This window comes from Saimiri boliviensis, chromosome 9 (assembly GCF_048565385.1).
Source record: "Saimiri boliviensis isolate mSaiBol1 chromosome 9, mSaiBol1.pri, whole genome shotgun sequence".
In the NCBI taxonomy this organism is placed as follows: Eukaryota; Metazoa; Chordata; class Mammalia; order Primates; family Cebidae; genus Saimiri; species Saimiri boliviensis.
Genome location: NC_133457.1, coordinates 79901946 through 79924720, shown reverse-complemented (window position 1 = coordinate 79924720; position 22775 = coordinate 79901946). Strand labels below are relative to the sequence as shown.

At 40.8% G+C, this 22775-nt stretch overlaps 1 protein-coding gene across 1 annotated transcript in view; it reads left to right on the top strand.

The window, feature by feature from the left end:
* Positions 1–22775, top strand: part of PCSK2 (proprotein convertase subtilisin/kexin type 2) — a 250070-nt gene that overhangs the window by 9852 nt on the left and 217443 nt on the right. The window contains exon 2 of the mRNA XM_003933180.4: positions 20200–20304. Coding sequence (XP_003933229.1) covers positions 20200–20304 — 105 coding nt within the window. The remainder of the gene's footprint in view (positions 1–20199; positions 20305–22775) is intronic.

Genomic DNA, 22775 nt, shown 5'->3' with positions numbered 1-22775 from the left:
GCTAGGTTTTATTGAAAAGTGAAGACATTAGCCTAAGCATGAAAAAGGAGCTGTTCTCAATTTCAGATTAAAAGGGGAAAAAAATGGCAGGGGAAGTCCTGTTTGTAGGTCACGAAGGATAATGTGGTGATAATATCTACTTAGGAGTCACAATTATTTCAGAGGATTAAGAGGCAAAGTCAATGTTCAGAGGGAGGAAAGAGGTGGTAGGATGGGGACTTCGAGGAGATGAAAGTTTGGACACTGCTAATGGGCGTGAGAGAGGGAGCAGACAGAGGGCAGATCATGATTTCTGGGCAGTACTGCAGAGCTAAGTGGAAAATAACGGATTTGTGGCAGCACCAGCAGAGTCATTGTCTTAAGCAACATTCAGATTAGGGTTGGGAGGTGAGAAAAATGGAATCTTCCCCCCAAAAAAGAATGTCAATGAAATAGAAGAATAAGTACATTGAAAATAACATTGAGAAAGCTATGGTTGACGAGTGAGATATTGAAGCTCAAAGCTCCAAAAAATGAGCACTTCCAGATAATGATGACGTTCATGGAAGTGAGTTATCAAAGTAAAAAACGATGAAGGTGATCCAGACACTAAAAGTAACATGCACAGGGATTCATCCACATGCACATGCATGCCATGGCAAGAAACAGGATTGTCAAGGAAGAGTGTTGAGAGAAAACAAAGCGAGATCTTAGAATAAAATGTTGGAAAACTTTGGACATGAAAGGAGGAGCCAAGCACAGTGGTTCACGCCTATAATTCCAGCACGTTGGAAGGCTAAGGCACATGGATCACGAGGTCAGGAGATCAAGACCAATCCTGGCCAACATGGTGAAACGCCATCTCTACTAAAATACAAAAAAGTAGCCAGGCATGGTGGCACAAGCCTATAGTCCCAGCTACTCAGGGGATTGAGGAAGGGGAATCTCTTGAACCCGGTAGGTGGAGGTTGCAGTGAGCCGAGATCATGCCATTGAACTCTAGCCTGGTGACAGAGCAAGACGCTATCTCAAAAGAGAAAGAAAAGAGAAAGAGGAACCAGGAGAGGACTCAAAACTTGTACTGTTGGAGATATGTTAAAGAATCAAGAGCACACAGGGCTATGCAAGAAAAGGAGGAGACAGTTAAGAAGGAAAGAATGAGGCAACCACAGCCACAATTTTAGAGATGAAGTCATTGTTGAAATAGGAAGGGTCACCCTAGCACATTGGAAGAGGAGACGAGTGTTAACTTGGGTCCCCAGAAGTGAGCCCTGGAATAAGGACTTAAGTGCAAATAGTTTACTCAAGGAGTGATTATAGAAAACACTAGTAGAGGAGTGGGGAATTGAGATGAGGAAAGGAAGACAGGAATAAAGGGGACATCATGGAGCAAGTTGTCACTGCGGGTAACTGGAACTTAATCCCACTGGGAAACCGGGAGCTGGTGTAGAATACGTGCTTCAGAGTTATCCTGCCTGAGGAGTGAGGAAGTTCGGGTATTTATACACCCATTGCATTCATGTATTCACTGATGATTGAGAGTTACTCCAGGCTGGGTATTCACTCACCAGCATTTTGTCCTGGCATATGCTCAGACAGAGCAGAATTTGACCATCCAGAGAAAAACTCACAAACAGATGCAGAAGCTGGCACACACCAAACAGTAAGGCCTCTCCTAGGGGCTCTGAGCATGAAAGTAAGCACGTCTGCTACAGGAAAGAAGCCCAATCATGAAGGGAAGCATTAAGAGTGATTAAGTGGAGGTACCAAATACAAACCATCCCTTCAAGAGGTATAGTGGTTAAAATAGGGCAAGAAGAAAAGTAGTGTTACAGTCACGTGATGTGGTTTTAATGCTATTTACAAATTGATGATTTCTAAGCACTCGTCAGACCACTTGGAGATTGCTCTTCCTCCAAAATATTGTGACATACCTTGCTGATCAAGTCTGCATTATTCTAACTGGTTTATCCAGTCATTTACATGTTTATAAATAACTACAATTACGAAATTACAGCCTTTCAGAACAGGAAGGGATCCTAGATAGACATTAGTTTAACCCTTCACTCAATACATGAGGGAAAGCAGATCAAACACTACGTTTATATGCTTAACTATTGCAAAAAGCATCTGAGCCTTGTTGCTCACTGGCTGTGATTTAGGCAATGCATTGTTGATACCATTGAAGCAGCTTTCCAAACTGGATGAGACAGACTAGATTATGGGAACTCCTGTGGACCATTAGCCATATACACCAACTTGGTCTGACCATACCAATTCATTTCAAGTCCTCCTGGTCTGCTTTTTCTTGTTGTTTTGTTTTGTTTTGTTTACCATTTTACCCCTAAAACTTTTATGAATTCCAATTTTTCAAGCAAAGCCATTCATAGACTCAAGGATTCCACACCAACAACCTATTGGGTTTGTTGGTAAAAAGCAGAATAGGAATTTATGCTTCCTTGACTACTCTCTTAGTGACTAAACAGTGCTATATATTTAGTGAGCACTCAAAAAATATCAAAATAAGTAAAGAGAAAAGATTAAAAGCTTAGCATCATCATTAGATTCTCACTGTACACTCAGCAGATGTATCATGAGATAGTGCAATCAGGAAGATCAAGTATGATAGGAAGGGTTATAGGAACATCCTATTTAGTGCCTGTATTAAGTGGATTTCATTAATCACCCTTAATAGCCTAAAATTTTGTGACTTAATGGTTAATTAAGAATCCAGTGACAGAGAAGAGTAAGATGATCCAAAATGCCTACCCCTCTTTGCCTTTAGCTTCTCCTTCACTTTGGTGGGAAGAAAAAAGATAATCGGTTTTATCAAGTGGCCATCAATCCTCTTCAGCGATGATGGAAGTTCAAACACAAGAAGGTAGCTGGTATCAAAGAGTCAATTCTAGTCAGTTCCAGCTGACTATGTTTCTAGGAACTATCGGCGAAGAATGCGAGGCCAGAGAGAACTCGCAGAACCTGAAATACGGAGAGAAGGATGGGAAACAAACCATTTGTGATCTCCCGAAGTCCAGTAGCAGCACTTTAGGCGCAGGAGAAGGGACATGATGAGGTGGAAACGGACCTTGGAGAGCTGTGTCTTCAATGACGCTTGTCACTAACCCAAATTTGGACCCAGCAGCTGAAGCCAGAAACAAAACATTCTGGGCCATAAACTGGAAAAGGAGGAAAAGGACCAAAAAAAAAGCTACAGGAGTTTCAAACCAATGGGCCAAGAAATTAGCAAGAGCTACAGTCACACCACAGGGACATATAGAAGGAGAGATTTATTAAGGTCATTCAACAAACATATACTGAGTAAGTCTGGTAAACAAATATGATGCTAGACACTAAGACATGGATTTGGAAACAAGTAAGCAACTGGGATTCCATCTTGTTGGTCTAAGATGATTCCGACAGATAGAGGAGAAATCAAACCCTGTATGAAAACACCTTTTAAGTCTCTGCTTGTGTTACGTTTACTAAGTCTCACTGGGTAAAGCAAGTCAGATGGCCAAGTTTAGAGTCAGTGTGGAAGGAGACTAACTAAGGGAATGGACACAGGGAGATATGAACAAAACCTGGACCGTTACTTCAATTTCCTACCGCAGGCCCCTCTGACAGTTACAACCTCTCTAGCTGCCCCATCAAAGGGTGAGGAGGTTGGGATTTTAACGTCCAGCCATCATTTCTTCTAGGCTGAGGGTTGCTCCCAGGGAACATCAAATCTCTGGTACTTCTGCCTGCTGTAAGTAGATCAAACATGCTTCCCCTGCCAGAGAATACCCTCAGGTGAGAGGTGCCTGAGAGACATTGGTATCTGTTGATACACTCTACAGGTGACCTCCAGGGCGGACCAAGGGAAGGCAGGCAGCGCATCAATGTCATGTGCTACACAGAAGACCTAAAGTTAGGTCCAGTTCAGGTTTGTCAGAGGCTAGAAAGAAACAGTCTGTGATGAGGCTGTACGTCAGATGCCCTCTACCTGTCTCATGACCTGGGTGTCATTCTAGACTTGATAGAAATCAGTTGTTCAGTTCTTAGGGGGTACATCATAGTTTGAATCCCACTGTGGACTGTAAGCTTAGCCCTAGAATAGTTAGTGTCTGTGCCTACTCATTCGTAGGAGTGTCACACAATCCAGTTGTCTGTCTCATCTAGTTTGGAAAACTGATTCAATGGTATCAACAGTGCATTGTTTGAACCACAGCCAGTGAGCAACAAGGCTCAAATGCTTTTTGCAATAGTTATGAAGCACATAAACATAGCATTTGACCTGCTTTCCTTCATGTATAAAATGAAGGGTTAAACTAATGTCTTTCTAGGATCTCTTAATGTTCTGACAGGAAATACAAATGAATGGGAGTGCTCCATGTGGCAACCTCTGGAAAGTTTTTGTATTAGACTTAATATGTAGTGCATGTGAGGCAATGACTGTCAGCAGAAGGAAAGGCTTCACAAAGCAGGCAATAATACATTGAGGTGAATTTACACTGAGGCTTGTAATTCCAAGAGGTTTAAAGGAAGATGTTTGTAAAGGAAAGCACAGGATGTGCAATGAAGTGGGCAGGGTTTTTAGTAGGATTGCAAGTAGTTTTGTTTGTCTAGATGACAAGGGACTGGGAGATAAAGCCAAAGAAGTGACCTGGGGCCAGTTCATGAGCAGTCACTCACACTTTGCTGAGCAATTTGGATTTTGCATGTAGGTGGAAGGAGACATCGAAGGGTACTTGGGAATTGTGGCAGGATGAGCACGTACAGGATATCCCAGGATAACAAGTTGAGCTAACAGTGAGTTGGAGAAGCTTTGATCTCTGCCTGGCTTCTTGTCCTATGGAATCACTCATTCTAGCAACAGGTAGCACATCATTTAATAGATGATGCTACTAGGAAGTCAGGTTATGTGTCTTTGATCCCACTGCCACTGGCCAATGGCATCAGTGTTACTAATGGCTTGATTAATTATTGTCCTTGAAGTCACACTGAATGGCTGGTAGAGCAGCCAGTTCTATCCATGAAGCTTAGTCCAACTAAAAACAAAACAATTCAATGCACCTCCCCTGACTTACAAATACATGAATGCAAAACAAATCCCCTAACTTAGAAGTCAAGAAGAAAAGAAAGGACAGTGGTGTATCACTGTGATCCCAGCTCTTCTAGTAGGTACGTTACTCCCTGATATTCCAAAGAAATAATGTTCCTTTTTAGTTTTTTCTCTCTGGGACGATGTATGGAAATGTTGCCTGAGGCTAGAAAGAAACAGTTTGTGATGAGGCTGTATATCAGATACCCTCTACCTGTTTCATTTCTATCAAGTCATTCTAGACTTGATAGAAATCAGTTGTTCAGGTCTTAGAGGGTACATCATAGTTTGAATCCCACTGTGGACTGTAAGCTCAGCCCCAGAATAGTGAATAACCATGAACAACAAAAGCTGCTTCCTACTGTGCTCCTGCTTATCGGGAAGAGCAGAGCCTGGAATTGCAGAAGAGAATAGAGCATTATCCATGGAGAACAAATACTTAGGAATGGCATAGGAGTAGGCAGGGCGGGCTTACAGCCACGTGTACTGAGTGCTAGGTCAATGACTTACCCCTCTCTTCTCTAGTTTCCCTTCCACACAGCCTCTTACAAGTCAGCTAATCCCAGAAGAACATTCATCCATGAGTTCTTATTTTATTAACAAGTGTGTGTTCAGCCCTATGAAGATGAGGCACATTGAAAAACACTGGCTCTGCAGACAGAAAGATGGCATATTCAAGTTTATGCCCAGGGGAAAGCACACTGTGAGTTCTACAGACTAGTTTATAGGAATTCATCTAATCTGATGTCTCTAGCTCTTACAAATGCCTATTTTATGTATTGATCTTTGGGAAACTGTTTTAGCAATTGGTCTCTAGTTCTACATGCAAAGGACATTCTCAGACCGAGCTAACCTGATGACACACCCTAATAAGCTGAGGCTGAATGAGATCTTCTGTCACATCTGGTTACTCAAAGATGTAATGTTCTTACTCCACAGGCCTTGTGCTGTTGAGAGAGGAGTTGAAGTCACACATAAAGAATTGAGGCTCCTCCATTCATGAAGCCATCCACTTTGCCAGTGAAATCATATTTACTTTACTCAGCTACGTAATGTGGCTTGTTTGCCTTCTGTATGAAGTTTTCTTACACTGTTTCTCATTGGTGGGTTTCATGGGACAGCATATGATTTTCTGTGCAACCATATGCCTCTGTACCTCTGGGACTGGAATGGCTTCTTGTTGAGTAGTTTTGATTATTTTAGCCCTTTATAGTTTATGAGTCATTGAGTTAACGCAAAATGTCCAGCTCCTCATTCTCATTTTTTTCTCGGCCCAGCCGTGCCCTCTGCCACCTGAAAAAAACCACAAAACTTTAAAAAGGAATAATAAAAATAAATAAATAAAAGCTAGGTACTCTGTATTTCATTTCCAATGAGCTGCTTCTTGTTTGGGTAATTTTTTGTTGTATTAGAGACAGGGTCTCCTTGTCACCAAGGCTGGAGTACAGTGGTATGATCATAACTCACAGCAGCCTCAAACTCCTGGGATCTAATGATCCTCTCGCCTCAGCCTCCCAAGCAGCTACGACTAGAGGCACACACCACCATGTCTGGCTAAGTTTTTATTTTTTTTAAAGATGAGGTCTTGCAGTGTTGCTCGTCTCGAACTCCTGAGCTCAAATGATCCTCCTGTCTCAGACGCCCAAAGTGCGGGAAATACAGGCCACCATACCTAGCCTTGTCTGGATAATTATAGCAATTGGAGTCCACCGAACTAAGCTGTATTTTTTTAGTTATTTGGCATTCTCATGCTTGGATACTCAGAAACATGTGAGTAAATAGCACCGAATGTACCCACAATTGTGTCTTGTGCTGTTTACAAGTCACTATTAGGTAGGTGAGATCAGAACAGTTACTCTGAAGCTGAGGCAGCTGCCTTTAAGACTGTGTGTGTATCAAGAAGCATACACCATGGTGTGTGTAATGCCCCTGCCATGATGCATCACTTCAATCTACTGAGGAGAAAGTAGGTGATCCCAATTGAGAGACAGTCTGCAAAATAACTGGCCTATACTCTTTGAAAGTATTAATGTCATAAAAGACAAAGACAAACAACAAGAAACTCTTCTAAATTAAAAGAAGGATGACAATCACATGCAATGGCTGATCTTGGATTGAACTTTGGGCCAGAATTTTTTTTTTTTTTATTTTTTTTATTGCATTTTAGGTTTTGGGGTACATGTGATGAACATGCAAGATTGTTGCATAGGTACACACATGGCAGTGTGCTTTGCTGCCTTCCGTCCCCTCACCTGTATCTGTCATTTCTCCCCATGCTATCTCTTCCCACCTCCCCACCCCCCGCCCCTCCCCCATTTCCCCCCAACAGACCCCAGTGTGTAGTGCTCCCCTCCCTGTGTCCATGTGTTCTCATTGTTCAACACCCGCCTATGAGCGAGAATATATGGTGTTTGATTTTCTGCTCTTGTGTCAGTTTGCTGAGAATGATGGTTTCCAGGTTCATCCATGTCCCTATAAAGGACGTGAACTCATCGTTTTTGATGGCTGCATAATATTCCATGGTGTATATGTACCACATTTTCCCTATCCAGTCTATCATCGTTGGGCATTTGGGTTGGTTCCAGGTCTTTGCTATTGTAAACAGTGCTGCAATGAACATTCGTGTGCACGTGTCCTTGTAGTAGAATGATTTATAATCCTTTGGATATATACCCAGTAATGGGATTGCTGGGTCAAATGGGATTTCTATTTTTAAGTCCTTGAGGAATCGCCACACTGTCTTCCACAATGGTTGAATTAATTTACATTCCCACCAACAGTGTAAAAGTGTTCCTATTTCTCCACATCCTCTCCAGCATCTGTTGTTTCCCGATTTTTTAATGATCGCCATTCTAACTGGTGTGAGATGGTATCTCAATGTGGTTTTGATTTGCATTTCTCTGATGACCAGTGATGATGAGCATTTTTTCATATGTTTGTTGGCCTCCTGTATGCCTTCTTTTGTAAAGTATCTGTTCATATCCTTTGCCCATTTTTGAATGGGCTTGTTTGTTTTTTTCTTGTAGATCTGCTTTAGTTCTTTGTAAATTCTGGATATCAGCCCCTTGTCAGATGGGTAGACTGCAAAAATTTTTTCCCATTCTGTTGGTTGCCGATTCACTCTACTGACTGTTTCTTTTGCCGTGCAGAAGCTGTGGAGTTTGACTAGGTCCCATTTGTCTATTTTGGCTTTTGCTGCCATTGCTTTTGGCGTTTTGGTCATGAAGTCCTTGCCTACACCTATGTCCTGAATGGTTTTGCCTAGATTTTCTTCTAAGGTTTTTATGGTATTAGGTCTGATGTTTAAGTCTTTAATCCATCTGGAGTTAATTTTGGTGTAAGGTGTCAGGAAGGGGTCCTGTTTCTGCTTTCTGCACATGGCTAGCCAGTTTTCCCAACACCATTTATTAAACAGGGAGTCCTTTCCCCATTGCTTGTTTTTGTCAGGTTTGTCGAAGATCAGAGACAGTTGGCAACATATCAACAATATCTGTAAATTAGAAAATATTATGTCAGAGTTAACTTTGTTATATTGATATTATACTGCCTTGTTCTTAGAAAACACACGTATTCTCAAATGATTCACCCAAGTAATATGTATATGTAGAAAAATAATATTTTAAATGCAGTAAAATGTTAACAGTTGGAGACTCTGGGTGACATAGCCATATGAGTTATTTTCGCTCTTCTTGCAAGTTTTTTATAAGTCTGAAATTATTTCAAAGGTAAAAAAATCACTGCTAAAAGAAAAAAATGTGTACATTGATGCAAAACTAACATTGAGGCCTCTCCCTCTGTGAAATTGAGCTGGGTCAAACTTTGTTGACGACAATGAGTTTCTGCCCCATCTCTGCCACTCTAGAGCAGTGACCATATCCACATCGTTAAACTTTTTGAACCTCACTTTTCTCATCTATATAATCCAAGTGTCAACTAGAAATACCTGGACCCTTGGGATGTGGATAAGATCCACTCAGATCCCCATAATGTGCCTTGTAGAGGTCTTAACCTTTCCCAATATTCCTATAAATTCTGAGAGTAAGGCTAGAGTTTCATTTCACTTCTGAATAAAGTTTTCTATTTCCACTAAAACTTTCCAGTTAATAACTTATTCCTTCATCCTTCTCAAGCAATCTCCTCACAATAGGGACTCAAGTGTGAAATTCAGCAACTCCCTTGATTTCCCCTCACCAAAAAACTCTTACCACTCATCCAAGGCATCTGTGACTAGAATGTATTTTCCTGAAGATGTCACAGGTGCCAGGAGAGGATTTACGTTGCAAACACAAAGAACTTTAAAGTAAGCCCCTGCTTTGAGGAGTCCTTTCATCCCCTCACTACTGGGCATGGGCAGTGGCCTCTTTCTGCCCAGCCTCACACCTCTTCCAGAACCGCCCCCCAACTTTCTTTTATCTGACACTTGGTCTCTTTAGTATCTCCTCTTCATGGGTGCAGGCAGATTCTTTCCAGGCAGAGCAGATCAGAGCTCCTTGCTTTCTAGGTACGCATGACCTCAGGTACCCACCAACCATCACAGAACTCTCCCAAATAGAGACAGTTTTCTCCCTAAGATGAGCTCAGATTATGACATTGTCACCTTCATAGTCTCTGTAAAGTGAGACATAGTGCTAGATACTTGTGGAGGTCATCTCCCGTGCAAAAATGCTGAGATTCTATGAAGTGCACATGCTTTATAGTTGACAAAATGGAAACTACCTTTTCTGTCAATGTCCATTTTTTAAAGTATATAAAGCATGTTGTAGAAAATAATATGGAGAAGATAATGGAAGTAAATTAAATATTCTAATATTCACCAACTGTTATTAACATTTAGGTGAACCTTGGTGGACATCTTTTTACCTGGAACCCCTACTTGAACATGCTGTTTTGTTTTTGCAAAAGCAGTGTATTGTGAAGGTCTTTCTGTGTCAATGAAGGGAAATGCAACATCGCTTCAAACCCTGCATGGCATTCCAGCTTTTTCTCTTTGTAAGTGCAATAAACTTTTTTTCCTAGAAATCTCCTTCTTCCTTCACAATCTTTTCTATATACTCTCTGTAACTTTGTCTCAGTGAGACAAGGCTGATATTTCAATATTTAACTTGTCCTTGATACCCTTGCTCTCAGATATACAAAGTTGAAAAATAGAAAGAAAAGTAGATCGATATCAAAGACAAATTCCTTTCCTCTAGCCTTGTTATCTATGTGGAATTTAATAGGGTGCCAGTAAAGTTTCACTAACAAATCATGTTTTATACTGACCTGGCCAAATGCAGCATTCTTGTGGGTTACCCCAGCTTTTAAAGGGACATCTTGCTTGTGAAGATATTAGCGTGTAATTTTCTAGCTTACACATCTACTCATCACCCCTTTTTCTCCTTTATTTAGACATAAGTCTGACCCCAAAGCTGGTGTTTGGGAGTAGTTAGCTTCTTCTATTGTCTTCTATGACTGCTCCAGAGAGCTTGGACCTGACTATAGATGAAAGTAACAGAGAATGTCAGTCTTGTCTCTAATTGACAGGAATTTATTTATTCATTTATTTTTTGCTAAAACACCTGAGAGTATTTTTACCTTCTGTTCAATCTCACGAGTTTCTTTTCATTCTGTATCTGTCACAATGTGCCTTCTGTATTGTGCTTAGCAGATCCTAGACAGCTCAGAGCTAACAAGTGCAAGGTGCATCGCTCATTGAACCACAAATACAGTATTGTTTGGCCAGCACAATGCTTCCAATCTGTTTGCCTTGTGGAGGGGCATGTGCCCTCCAGTTTACCACAATCCTTACCACTGTCTACTGTCTTTTACCTGATCCACTTAGATAGATGGCCTGGTCAACCCCCAATATATTAAATATTTTACCAATGCCCAAAGAACACCACAACCTTAGTCATTCACACTGAGTAACACAACTACTTAGTAACTCTTTCTAGAATCTAGAACCTCCTGATTTTTTAGATTCACCCAACAGATACCTGTGACATGATACTCTGCACATAGTACTCATGAGCAAAACAGGTGTTGTCCCCCATAGAGCTTGCAATGCAGTCATCCTGAGGACTGTCTTCTGAGAGGTCATTCTTTGCAGCATACCAAGATAATTTTGAAAGGTGAAGATTTATGCAACATGTCAGTAACTCAATTTTCTTCTACATTTTAAGATTCTTCTGCTCCCTATTACTGTATTCAAAAGCCTTGTAGGTGGCTCTTCCTATAAGTAAGAAGCATTTCCTTATGATCCACTTGGCTGTGGGTTGGAGCAGCTCTGCTAGGATTGACTGGGGATGCTCAGTTGGAGGGTTGACAATGAGAACATGATAAGACAGATGATCAGACAAATTAGAGTAATTACTCACGATCAGCCTTCCATAGTAAGTCACAAACTTAAAAAGGAAGATGTAAAAGTATAAACCAACAAAAGTTCTGTGTTTCTGGTTTAAGAGTAGAATAGTAAATGCAAGATATCTCTGAGAAAATGCCTGAAGGAATGATCCCTCTACTCTGTGCTATGGAAATTGGTTGGGTCCAACCCATTCCATGGGGGACATGATCCAAGTAGACCTGAGGAGTGTGGTCTGTCCCTTGTGGTCTTTTGCTGTCAATCAGACTATCCCATCCTTGCCTGGGACATCAGCTGTGGTTTCACTGATGATAAATAATTCTGCTTGAAAAAAAGTGGTTTCTCTCTAGTGATGAAAATAGATACTTTATCTGTGTTTTAGATTAGACGCAGTCACTCTTTTGTCGATGATAATTAAAAAATAAAATCACTCTGAAAGTTGTTCTCCTCCCTCCCTTTGCTCTGAAGTTAAAACTCAGGCCTATCTATTAGGAAGTTTCAGAATTCTCACTGAGATCCGTTTGCCTAGCACATAATCCAGGGGAATCAATAGTGGTCTCTGCATAGATATCAGTAATGTGCAAGACCCATTTCCTACTTGACTTGGAGGGAGAAAGAAATGTTAGGAAAAGTGAAAAATGGAAAAAAGAGCACCTCAGTTCTTCTCCACATGGTCTCTCATCCGCCAGTAGCCTAGCCCAGACCTAAATTCAGATGAGCTTCCCTTTCTCTCCCATCCCTACTGCTGGGCATCATGTTCTGCCCATAAGAGATTGCATGCAATTGAAGGAAATCAAGAATGGTCTCTGGGAAAGTCAGTAGAATGTAGAGCTTATCCCTGTTGGTAAAATTCAGGTTCCCAAATGAAATGGACAAGCAGTTATCAGCTGAGACAATTTCCAATCCTTAATGATTGTTTCATCTGCCAGTTTTTATTCCTTAAACCTCTTGACAGCATTCCCACTTACAAATAAAATTATAAAAATCTTAAATAGCAAATAATATCCGGTGTTCTACCAAACTAGATGCTGACTAAGCCTGACTGAGGACCACGAAAACCATCACCGTAGACAAACACAAAGAAGGCAGTCAAAGGTAAAGCAAGGAGTCTGATTCAGGAAGTCTAAACTGTTCTGAGGGCTCTGAATCCATCTGAGAATCTGTAATAAGCAGTAGATTCTCCTGAGAACAAGTAAATGCACAGATGCACAAAATTTGGAATGGAGGCCACGCCAGGGTCACAGACCCTCTGGAGCATCTACAGATTCCCTAAGGGAAGAGAACTCCGGTGTTTAAAAGAAGCAGGAAATAGGCTCCATGAGAATTTAACACTTCTTTTTATCTGTTCACAATTGGTTGCTAGTTCCCTGGAGTTCCCTACTGCTGGGAAAAGGGAGTGTGTGGGTTCAGAGAGGGGCTGTAGCTTGGAGCCATAGTTGTCAGTAGGAAAGGAAGTAAGAGCGAAAGAAAGAAGACAATGAGAAGTGTTGCTGAGATCCATACAATTTTGTGACATAATGAGAATTTCTAAAAACTCTGCAAGTCTGACTTAGCAGCGTTATTATACTTTCACCCAGACTGAATCTTCTTGCTGCGAGTTCTTGCACGTTTTTTTCTCCTTCCTTCTGGAACCATGCATATTTTACCTTAAGAGAACAAGGTGATGACATAAAAGAAGGGTGTGTGTGTGTGTGTGTGTGTGTGCGTGCGCGTGTGTGTCTGTGTGTCTGTGTTTCAATGAAGAAAACATCTGAAAACATACTAAATGCCCGCAGTATAAGAGGCTTCTTACTGGGACACTCAAATGAGTGTTTGGGAATCTACCACTGTGTTCAATATGTCCTTGCTATTTGCAAGATTTGCAATCTACTTAAGAATCTCAGGAATGCATCGATCAGCCTTACATCCTTGAGATCTGTGTGGGCAGCAAGTACATTATACTACTGTAAGTCACACAGCATCTGTCTTTCTCTCCCTGTGGTAGAGCGCATGCTTACACAAAGCTCTTAAGCAGCTGCTTCTCAGATGCTCAGAAGACAGTAGAGCTTGGGTCTGCACTCCAAAAGCAAGAGACAAAAAAGGCCCAGAAAAATAACCAATGCCTTTTGTTAGGTTCATGATCGGATCAGTCAATTTACCTGTTTATTGCATAAAAGTAAGCTGGTCAGAGGTTCAAATTTTAGTTTCATGAGACCAATTAGCTTCATTTTCTTTCATAGCCAAGAGAGATCCTCTTATCAAAGAATCCAGAATCATGGGTCCTGAGACCACAGCAGTGAGGATGTCACCCACCAGCCTGGCTGTCCTTAAGTCCCACTCATCTCCTTCAGGAATTCCAACCCAAAATCTCATGGATTCATAGTCATGGTTACAAGGGGGCTGGGACGTAGGACTGCAATGCAAGCAATGTGGTAGGAAGGGTACTGAATTTACACTCAGGAGAGCTGGGTTTTCTGCAGAGCACTCCCATTCTTCCGGTCAGGGCCTGCCCCTCCCTGAGCCACAATGTCTTCTCTAAAAACCAAGGCAGTTAGACCAAGCCAAGGATGCAACTCAACTGCCTCAGGTTACACAACCACAGAAAGGGAATTTAGTGTGTGACCATAGGAAGTCGAGAGGTAGGTGGGTTCTGATTTGAAACTAGAAAATACATGACCCTTCTGAGGACATTCAAATTTAAATTTTAAAATATTTTCACCTTTTTCTTTTTTTTTTTTTGAGACGGAGTTTTGCTCTTGTTACCCAGGCCTGAGTGCAATGGCGCGGTCTCGGCTCACCGCAACCTCTGCCTCCTGGGTTCAGGCAATTCTCCTGCCTCAGCCTCCTGAGTAGCTGGGATTACAGCCACACGCCACCATGCCCAGCTAATTTTTTGTATTTTTAGTAGAGACGGGGTTTCATCATGTTGACCAGGATGGTCTCGATCTCTTGCCCTCGTGATCCACCCGCCTTGTCCTCCCAAAGTGCTGGGATTACAGGCGTAAGCCACCACACCTGGCCTGATATAATACTATTAACTAATCTATAGATCTTATTCAAAATTTTCCAATTGTATCACTAGTGTCCTTTTTTTCTGATCCAATCCAAAATACGATTGTATTTAATAGTTATGTCTCTTTAGTTTCCTCTAATTTGGAAAAGTTCTGCAGTTCTTCTTTGTCATTTATGAACATAATGGCTTTAAAGAGTACTGGCCAGCTATGAGTTTGTCTGATGTTTCTACCCGATTGAGTGCACATTGTGTATTTTTGGCAAGAAAATCACATGAACTATGTTCCCTTCTTGGTGCATTATATCATGACTCATCCCTGGTGAGGTTAACTTAGATTGCTTGGGTAAAGTGATCCCTGCCAGGTTTCTCCACTGTAAAGATACATTTCTCATTGTTTATTGTTATATTTCACCTATTAATTTCAGCATCTATTAGAGATGTTTGACAACCACAGTTATTACTGTGATGTTTTCTGAATGATGATATTCAATGGCCATCATTTCTTCTATATTTATTAATTGGAATTCCGCTGTAAGACAGAGTTTTCCCTGCACCTCAATTTATGTTTAATTTCTTTAAAAAAAAAAACACGAAAACAAGCCAGAATTATGGTAAAATATGTTCTTCTGATATCCACTGACACTTAACTCCAAATTTTCTTTCTAGTATTAAATATTCTAAGTTCTAGGCTAGATGCAGTGGCTCACACCTGTAATCCCAGTGCTTTAGGAGGTCAAGCTGTGCAGATCACTTGAGGTCAGGAGTTTGAGATCAGCCTGGCCAAAAGAGCGAAACCTTATCTCTACTAAAAATGCAAAAATTAGCCAGTCGTGGAGGTAGGTGCCTGTAATCCCAGCTACTTGGGAGGCTGAGGCAGGAGAATCACTTGGAACCAAGAGGCAGAGGTTGCAGTGAGCCAAGATCGCACCACTGCACTCCAGCCTGGGCAACAAAGCGAGACTCCAAAGAATTAAAAATTTTTAAAAAAATCAGATTCATATTGCCTTCTACAATAGGAAACAAAAGGTCAAGTTCATACCATCTGATAGTGTTCAAAGGAGAAAGTTTTTGGAAACCAAATTCAGCACACTTACATTTTCTTCCCCTCCTCTCACTTTTTTTATTTTATTAAATCTTAACATTATCCAGAGTGTATCAGCAGGGTTAAGTAGAGAAAACATTTAAGAACCATTGAACCTGTAATATGCATATAAAATGTTTATGTTAAAGTTGCCGGAGGGAATGTGGTTTTTAATGAACAGGAACTAAATCACAAAAGCTGCAATGTTCTAAACAATTTGTATTCACAGAAAAGACCCCTAGTTAAGTTGGCTATGCCCTTGAAGATTATCCAGTATGTTGTGCTCTGAGTCCAGGCCTGTCTCCCTGTGCCAGGAATGTCCCTTGAGGGTCCTTATCAGAGCTGCTCTGGGATGGTGTCACCAGTTGACAGACAGAACCAATATTATTGTAGAGTTTCGAGTTAATAGGCTTGGAAGATGAAGAAATAAAACTTATTTTTTCAGCTAGCTACTTGTTTCTGTAGTCTATTGCTGAGTAACAAACCACTCCAAAATTTGGTGGTATAAAACAACAATTTTATTATACTCATGAATGTGGGAATTTGTGATCCAGACAGGGAACAGTGAAAATGGTTTGTCTATGGTCCATGATGTGTGGAGACAGTTGGGAAGATTCAACAGCTAGAGGATGGCTGGAATGGCTGGAGCTGGAATCATCTGAAAGCTTCTTCATGTGTGTATTTAACACCCTAGATGGGGTGACTTGAAGGCTGGGCTCTTCCAGGACTGTCAGGCAAAGCACTACACATGCTTCTCAGTGTGGTCTGGGCTTCCTTATAACATGGCAGCCTGAGAGGAGTTGGACTTCTTAAATCGTACATCAGGACCCTAAGAGCAAGTGTGCTCCAGGGAACAGTGGCCTCTTATGACAGATTCAGAAGTCACATGGCATCACTTCCACTCTTAACTAAAGTGATCATGTTCCCCAGATGCAAGGGCTGGAATCATGGACCTCAGTTCTTGATATGAAGAGTGTTAAAGAACTGTGGCTATGACTTTAAACAACCACACTCTTCAAAATTAAAACACTAGAAAAATAGAATTTTTAATAAAAGTGGAAAAGACTCTCATAAGCTGAATGCCCTTCCCTTCCTCCAAAAAGTCTAAGAAACATTCCCCAAGTATCCCTTTGACTGAAATAATCTCTTCTTTGGGTTCCCATAGCAGCTTGTCAATAACTCTGCTACAGCACATTGTATTCTAACAATAAAAAGAGTAACTTATGCTTGAGTGCAAGACATTATTCAAGCACTTTTCATGCATTATCTCACTTAATTCCCATAACAAAAACATTTTATAAGTAAAAAAACCAAGGCCCACAAGGGTTAAATAAGTTGCCAAAGGTCATATTGCTGCTACAAGGAAGAGCGAGAATTTAAACCAAGGCAATCCGGCTCCAGAACTCATGTTCTTAAATCACTCCACCACAAAGTATGATCAACGTGTTGCTGTGCACAAATCTGCCTTCTCTGTGAATTGTGAGCTATCTGTAGGCTGAGACTATAACACCATTACCTTTCTCTCTCCAGCGGCAAACACAGTGCCTGGCTTATGACAAGGAATACAAAAATGCACAATAGAAAGATGCACAAAAGAGAAGAAACCAAATGTCAATAAACATATGAAAAGATGCTCAAACTTTCAAAATAATCAGAAATATTCAAATAAGATGACCCATTTTGCCTAAAACTTGGCTAAAATTAAAATATAATTAATAAATGTCAATCCAGGGTTACTTAGAGAAGGGGAAATGTATATTTTTATTCTTACTCACTTTTTGGTGGATTTTGGAATATACAACCTTATAGGGAAACTTTTTAGAAGTATTTATCAATATGCCAAATGTTCATAATCTATGACTTAGAGATTGTATTCCTAGTATATATCCTACAGGAAAACTCTCATCTATACAAATAGTGATAGTTACAAAGCTGTTCATCATAGTATTTTTAATAACAACTTGATTGAGATATAATTCACATGCCATAAAATTTGTCTTCTAAAAATGTGCAATTCAATGATCTTCAGTATAGTTCCAAAGTTGCACAATCATTACCAATATTGAATTTTAGAACGTTTTTACCACCCTGAAATAAATCCTGGACATTAACAATCACTCTTCATTTCTGTCTCCTCCCAGCCCCAGGCAACCACTAATCTAATTTCCAGCTCTATAGATTTGTCTGTTCTGGACATTTCATATAAAGGAAGTGATACAATGTATAACCTTCTTGTCTGGCTTCTTTAACTCAGCATTAAGTTTTCAAGGTTCATCCATGTTTTTACTACGTATCATTGCTTAATTCCTTTCCATTTAAAAATAATATTCCATTGTACATATAGATCATATTTTGTTTACTGTTTTATCAATTGATAGAAATGTGGGTTATTTCTAGTTTTTGTCCAGCCTTTTATTTGCCCCAATTCATATTGCTACTTTAGGAAATTGCAACCTTAAAAATTTGCCACTGATTGTTTTTGACAAATTCCCTGGGGGGTAGAGCAGGGTTTTTCCAACTGAGCAAACCCTGGCACAGATCAAATAACAACAAATCCCACAAATGGAACTTTTCCGGATAGCTTCCAGACAATTATTTAGAGATGGGGCTTTTTTAATAACTCTAAACCCAGTCTGCAACCTGTCGTATGTGTTTGGCTACTGGTTTTCACAGCTACTGTGACTGTGAGAATGTTCATGTTCAAAGATGCTGTGGACCTATGGGAAGAAGACGGTCATAGGGCAATTTAAACCAGCACACGGTTTGCCATTTTTACTGAGATCCAACTTTTGTGTTGAATAAATCCCCTTTGGGTTGCTGCAAGCCTCTTGTTAATTTCCAGTGTTCTGAGAAAGTTGATTTGGCAATTTTTTTCAGAGTTCCATTTGCTTGTATATAACTGTAGATTTTTGAAGGTTCCTACTCTATCATTCCTGAAGTTCCCCCACCCCAACACACAGCATTATCTTCAAATGTAAAAAAAAAAAAAAAAAAAAAAGGAACTATCTTAATATGCATCAATAATGGAAAGGCTAAATAAGTCATGGCATATCCCATGTAATGGAATAATATGCAGCAGTTTTAAAGAAGGAAGTAGTCTGGGTGATGAAGTAATATGCACCATAAACCCCATGGCACATGTTCACCTATGTAACAAACCTTCACATGTCCCCTCAAACCCAAAATAAAAATTTGAAAAAGGAGGTAGGAGGTAGTAAGTGGAAGTCTGTGATAGCATCTGACAAGGGAAGAACCACTTTGCATAATAATATGGGGTGGGGGTTAAGCAAAGAAGATCTAAAACTAACTCATTTTTATTATTAAGGAAATAATCATTTGCTCTTAGAAGTAGGAAGCCTAAAGAAAAAAAATTTAAAAAGGTAACTTAACTCCAATATTGCAAAATAGGAAAACATGAAGAATTTTTACTTCATTATTTGTGTTTTTCAGTTTTCTATATTTACTATATATTTCGTTATATCAAAAATAAAATACTAATAATGTTCTTTTTTATTGCGTTTTAGGTTTTGGGGGGTGAGGAGTTGGGGGGATGGCATGGGGAGTAATCAACGTTCTTTAAGAAATATCTGAGCCATACTGAGGCTCTATGTGATCTAAAAGTCTCAGACTGACCCCATCTATGTTAGAAAACCTTTCTATCAGACCACCTGCATGTGCTTCCCTTTTCTTCCTAACACTGGATGGCAAGACATACACCAAAATTTTCAATAGCAAATACTTCGAGTCGTGGAATGCTTTTTGGTTTAGGGACTCTTTTCAGAATCTGATGAAACTATATGTCCAATTTCCAAAAGATGTACATATTTACACTATTTGTCTATAATTTGTGAGCATTCAATTAAATTAATTAATCAGGTTAAGAACTACAGTGTGTCTTCATCAATGTAAAGACATGTGGAGAAAAGGGGGAGACCTGGAAACTTCAAGGCTCTATATTTATACAGAAGAGAAAAAAGATGCCCAGAGAGGAAACACCCTGCCCACAATTATACTGATGATAACAGACATGAGCCACATCCGGGTCTCCAAGCACCCAGGTCAAGGCTCTTCCCACCAAGTTACCTTGAATCATAGAATGAATGTCTGGCCTCTTCAGGTTTTCCAAGATTCTTAGAGTCCCTGCATCACAGACAAGCTCTCATTATTGTGACTTCTCTGACTGACTGTGACCTAATCTCAAGGGTCCTTGGGATAGGAAGCTATCTGCCGTCCAACAGGTATTTACTAAATTTACATGTTCCCACTGTGCTTAGCCTGATAAGAGGCACCAAGTGATCACAGAAAAAGCCCAAGACTCAAGACAGACAGTCCAGCTGTGAAGACAGGACTAGAAAACATCACAGCATAATTCTGGAGCAACCAGAGCATGCACACTAGTCCAAGGAGGACAAGGAGAATCTGATGTGGGTGTGAATGCAAAAGCAAGGCTCCATGGAAAAGGAGAGGGAATCAAAGGATGTTCAAAAAATGGGGGAAAGAATTAAGGAGCAAGAGGATAGTGGCCACCACATATGCAAAGGCAAGAAGGGAAGGAGGACAGTGACAGGGAAATAGAGGGCCATGTCTGACAAGAGGCTTGCCAGTGGTTTTCTTGTATACTTTGCCACCCCATGGAGCCCTGCAAGCATCCCCAGCTTTGGTGTCCCTGTCCCTGGGCCAACCCCAGAAGCTAACTATACCTGTGTCTGTTTGACTCTTCACAGCTTCCCTTTGCTGAAGGCCTGTACCACTTTTATCACAATGGCCTTACAAAGGCCAAGAGAAGACGCAGCCTACAGCACAAGCAGCAACTGGAGAGAGACCCCAGGGTGAGTTTTCCCCAGAAACCTGCCTCCCAATCTCTGCTGCCACAGCTGAGCCCACCGACCGGGATGTGGAGGGGCTGGCAAAGGATTTTGAAGTAAAGGCACTTAATGTCTTATGATAGGGCAGATGGATGCTTTGCAGAGTCATCCCAGGGACTCTCTGCTCCTCTGTCTTGTGCATAATAAATAATCACAGGCCCCTTTGTATGGCTGGAGGAGGAGGAAGTTGGGATACCGCCCTTTTACTGCCTGTCTTCTCCTGAGTTATTATTGGATGAGGACTTCCCGGTTGCCTGGAACACGTTTTGGGCTGTGATGGATGGGAAGACGCCAAGCAGTTTAATGAGTCGTTTTGTGGAAGGTTCTACTGGTGAGTCCACATGCTCAGAGGAGGTTGCCATGCCCCATGTTGTGAATGGAAAGAATGAGGGAGCCAGTAAGTGACCGGCTCAGAGCAGGCAGTGGACTTCTCAGTATCCATGCATGACTGTGGCCATGAGGCTCTCTCAGCCTTTCTTATCCTATATTTTCTAGCATTGATCTAATTTATCTTCATGTCTCAGCTGTCTACTTGATGTTCATCTCCCCCATTTTTTAAAAATCATCAATCTTTACCTTACTCTTGGATTCCAGGTCCTATTTCCTACTCCCTCTGATGGCTCAGATTCAACTTTTCTCCCATCAAACATATCATCTTAGCAACAAAGTGGCTTCCCTCCCAGTGTTCCCACTTCTTGCTCTCAGAATAGGACCTTTAGTAATCATATCTTCCACCATCCCCCGTATCTATACACTCATCCAAATGGGTAGATTCTGACTTCTGTTACACGAATCGCTAAGGGGAAAAGTATGTAATAACTCAGAGAAGTTGCTCTCTGTACACTGAAGGCAGGGTAATCTCTTTCTCAGGACTCTAAGGGACCAGTTGATGAAAAGTGTGTCAGATGTTTGACTTAAGGATTTTCACAGGAGATTTCTTTTGAGTTGATAGAATGTGAAAACTCATTCTTGTGGGGCTTTTCATGTGAACATTTCCCTGGGTTTAATTTGAGCTTCAATTAGGAATTCAGATAAAACAGTCTCTCAGCAGATCACCAACTGACAGGCCACGGGGCAATTTTTTCTTTAACTTCTCAACCCAAGAGTGCCCACCTTCCCTAAAGAGGGCTTTCTGCTCTAGGAAGCCACTTTAACTTTACTTTTGCGGTAACAATTAAGCTGCCTGTGCTGCCAGCCAATGCCAAGTATTCTTAAAGGATCCATCATAGAAGCTGGCACCAAGACCTAAGGGGGAAGTGCTCTATTCTGTATGACAGCAGCCTTGGCCTTGGCTGTATCAATTCATTGCCTGGGGATACCCTGGGCAGCCTTATGGACAGCGATCTTGCCTCTCTCATCTCTGAATCCAAGGCGGGTACCAGTAGACAAAGATCACTGTGGTACACCATGATATGGGTCTTCCCTCCACTTCAACCTTATGTGACAACCTTGCCATTTATGGCCCATTTTTTTTCCTTTTAGTTATATGTTTTCTTAAAAGTCCCATTGGCTTTTCTTCCATGATTAAAGGCATTGCTCCAAGATTACTCAGAAACACACAAGCTGGGGGCAGAAGGAAAGAGATACTTAAAACGCTTGGGTTGGGAAAGAGAACTGAGGAACAGTGGAACTCAAAAGTCACTGTTTGGTGAGAGAGACTATTTAGCACCACTGGGCTGAGCTTTTCCCATTCTAGCACTTGTTGATGTGATCTCTGAAATGCTGATTCTTGAAGTGTACGTTGACATTTTTAAAATAGAAAATGGGACTGATTGGGCAATAAAAAGAAGAGATCAGGCACTGGTGATTCTAATCATTTGTCCTCCTCAAAATATCATCTGTTATCACCAAAAGGGGTGTCTATTTCCCCTTCATTACCTATTTTAAGGGTCCAGGTAGCCAATTGCCTCTACCTAGCAGTGGTAACCATCTGCCCTGCCCATGAAGACCAACAGAAAATAGCAGAGAAACTAAAGAAGACCGAGTGTTCTAGACCTTTTCTCTCTCTTATCATCACGATTAAATGTCGGGAATGTCGTCAATAATAAGCTCATTCTAGGAAAAGAAAGAAAACACAAAAATCTCATAATTCTTTGCAAAAAGAAAAAAAAAACTGCTAATGATGACTGCCTTGTTCTAAAATATTAGATTAAGGTCTGAGTCTTTCCTGTGTGATGTTCCTGTGGTTGTCTAATTTTGGAATCTGCTGATAGAAAAATAGAGTGGCGACTGTTCTGAAACAGAAATCACTGACTATGAACGGTACGAGAACAGTAAAATAAAGATTCTGCCTTGTGGGTTTATAGACGTTAAATAAAAGAGTAAATAAGTCTAGTGTAGGAATACCCCAAGTTGGGGGTTCTCTAACACATTCAAGCAGGTTGCAGAAAGAAAAGTAAATGAAAGTATAGAGAGAAAAGGGGAAGGACCAAGTA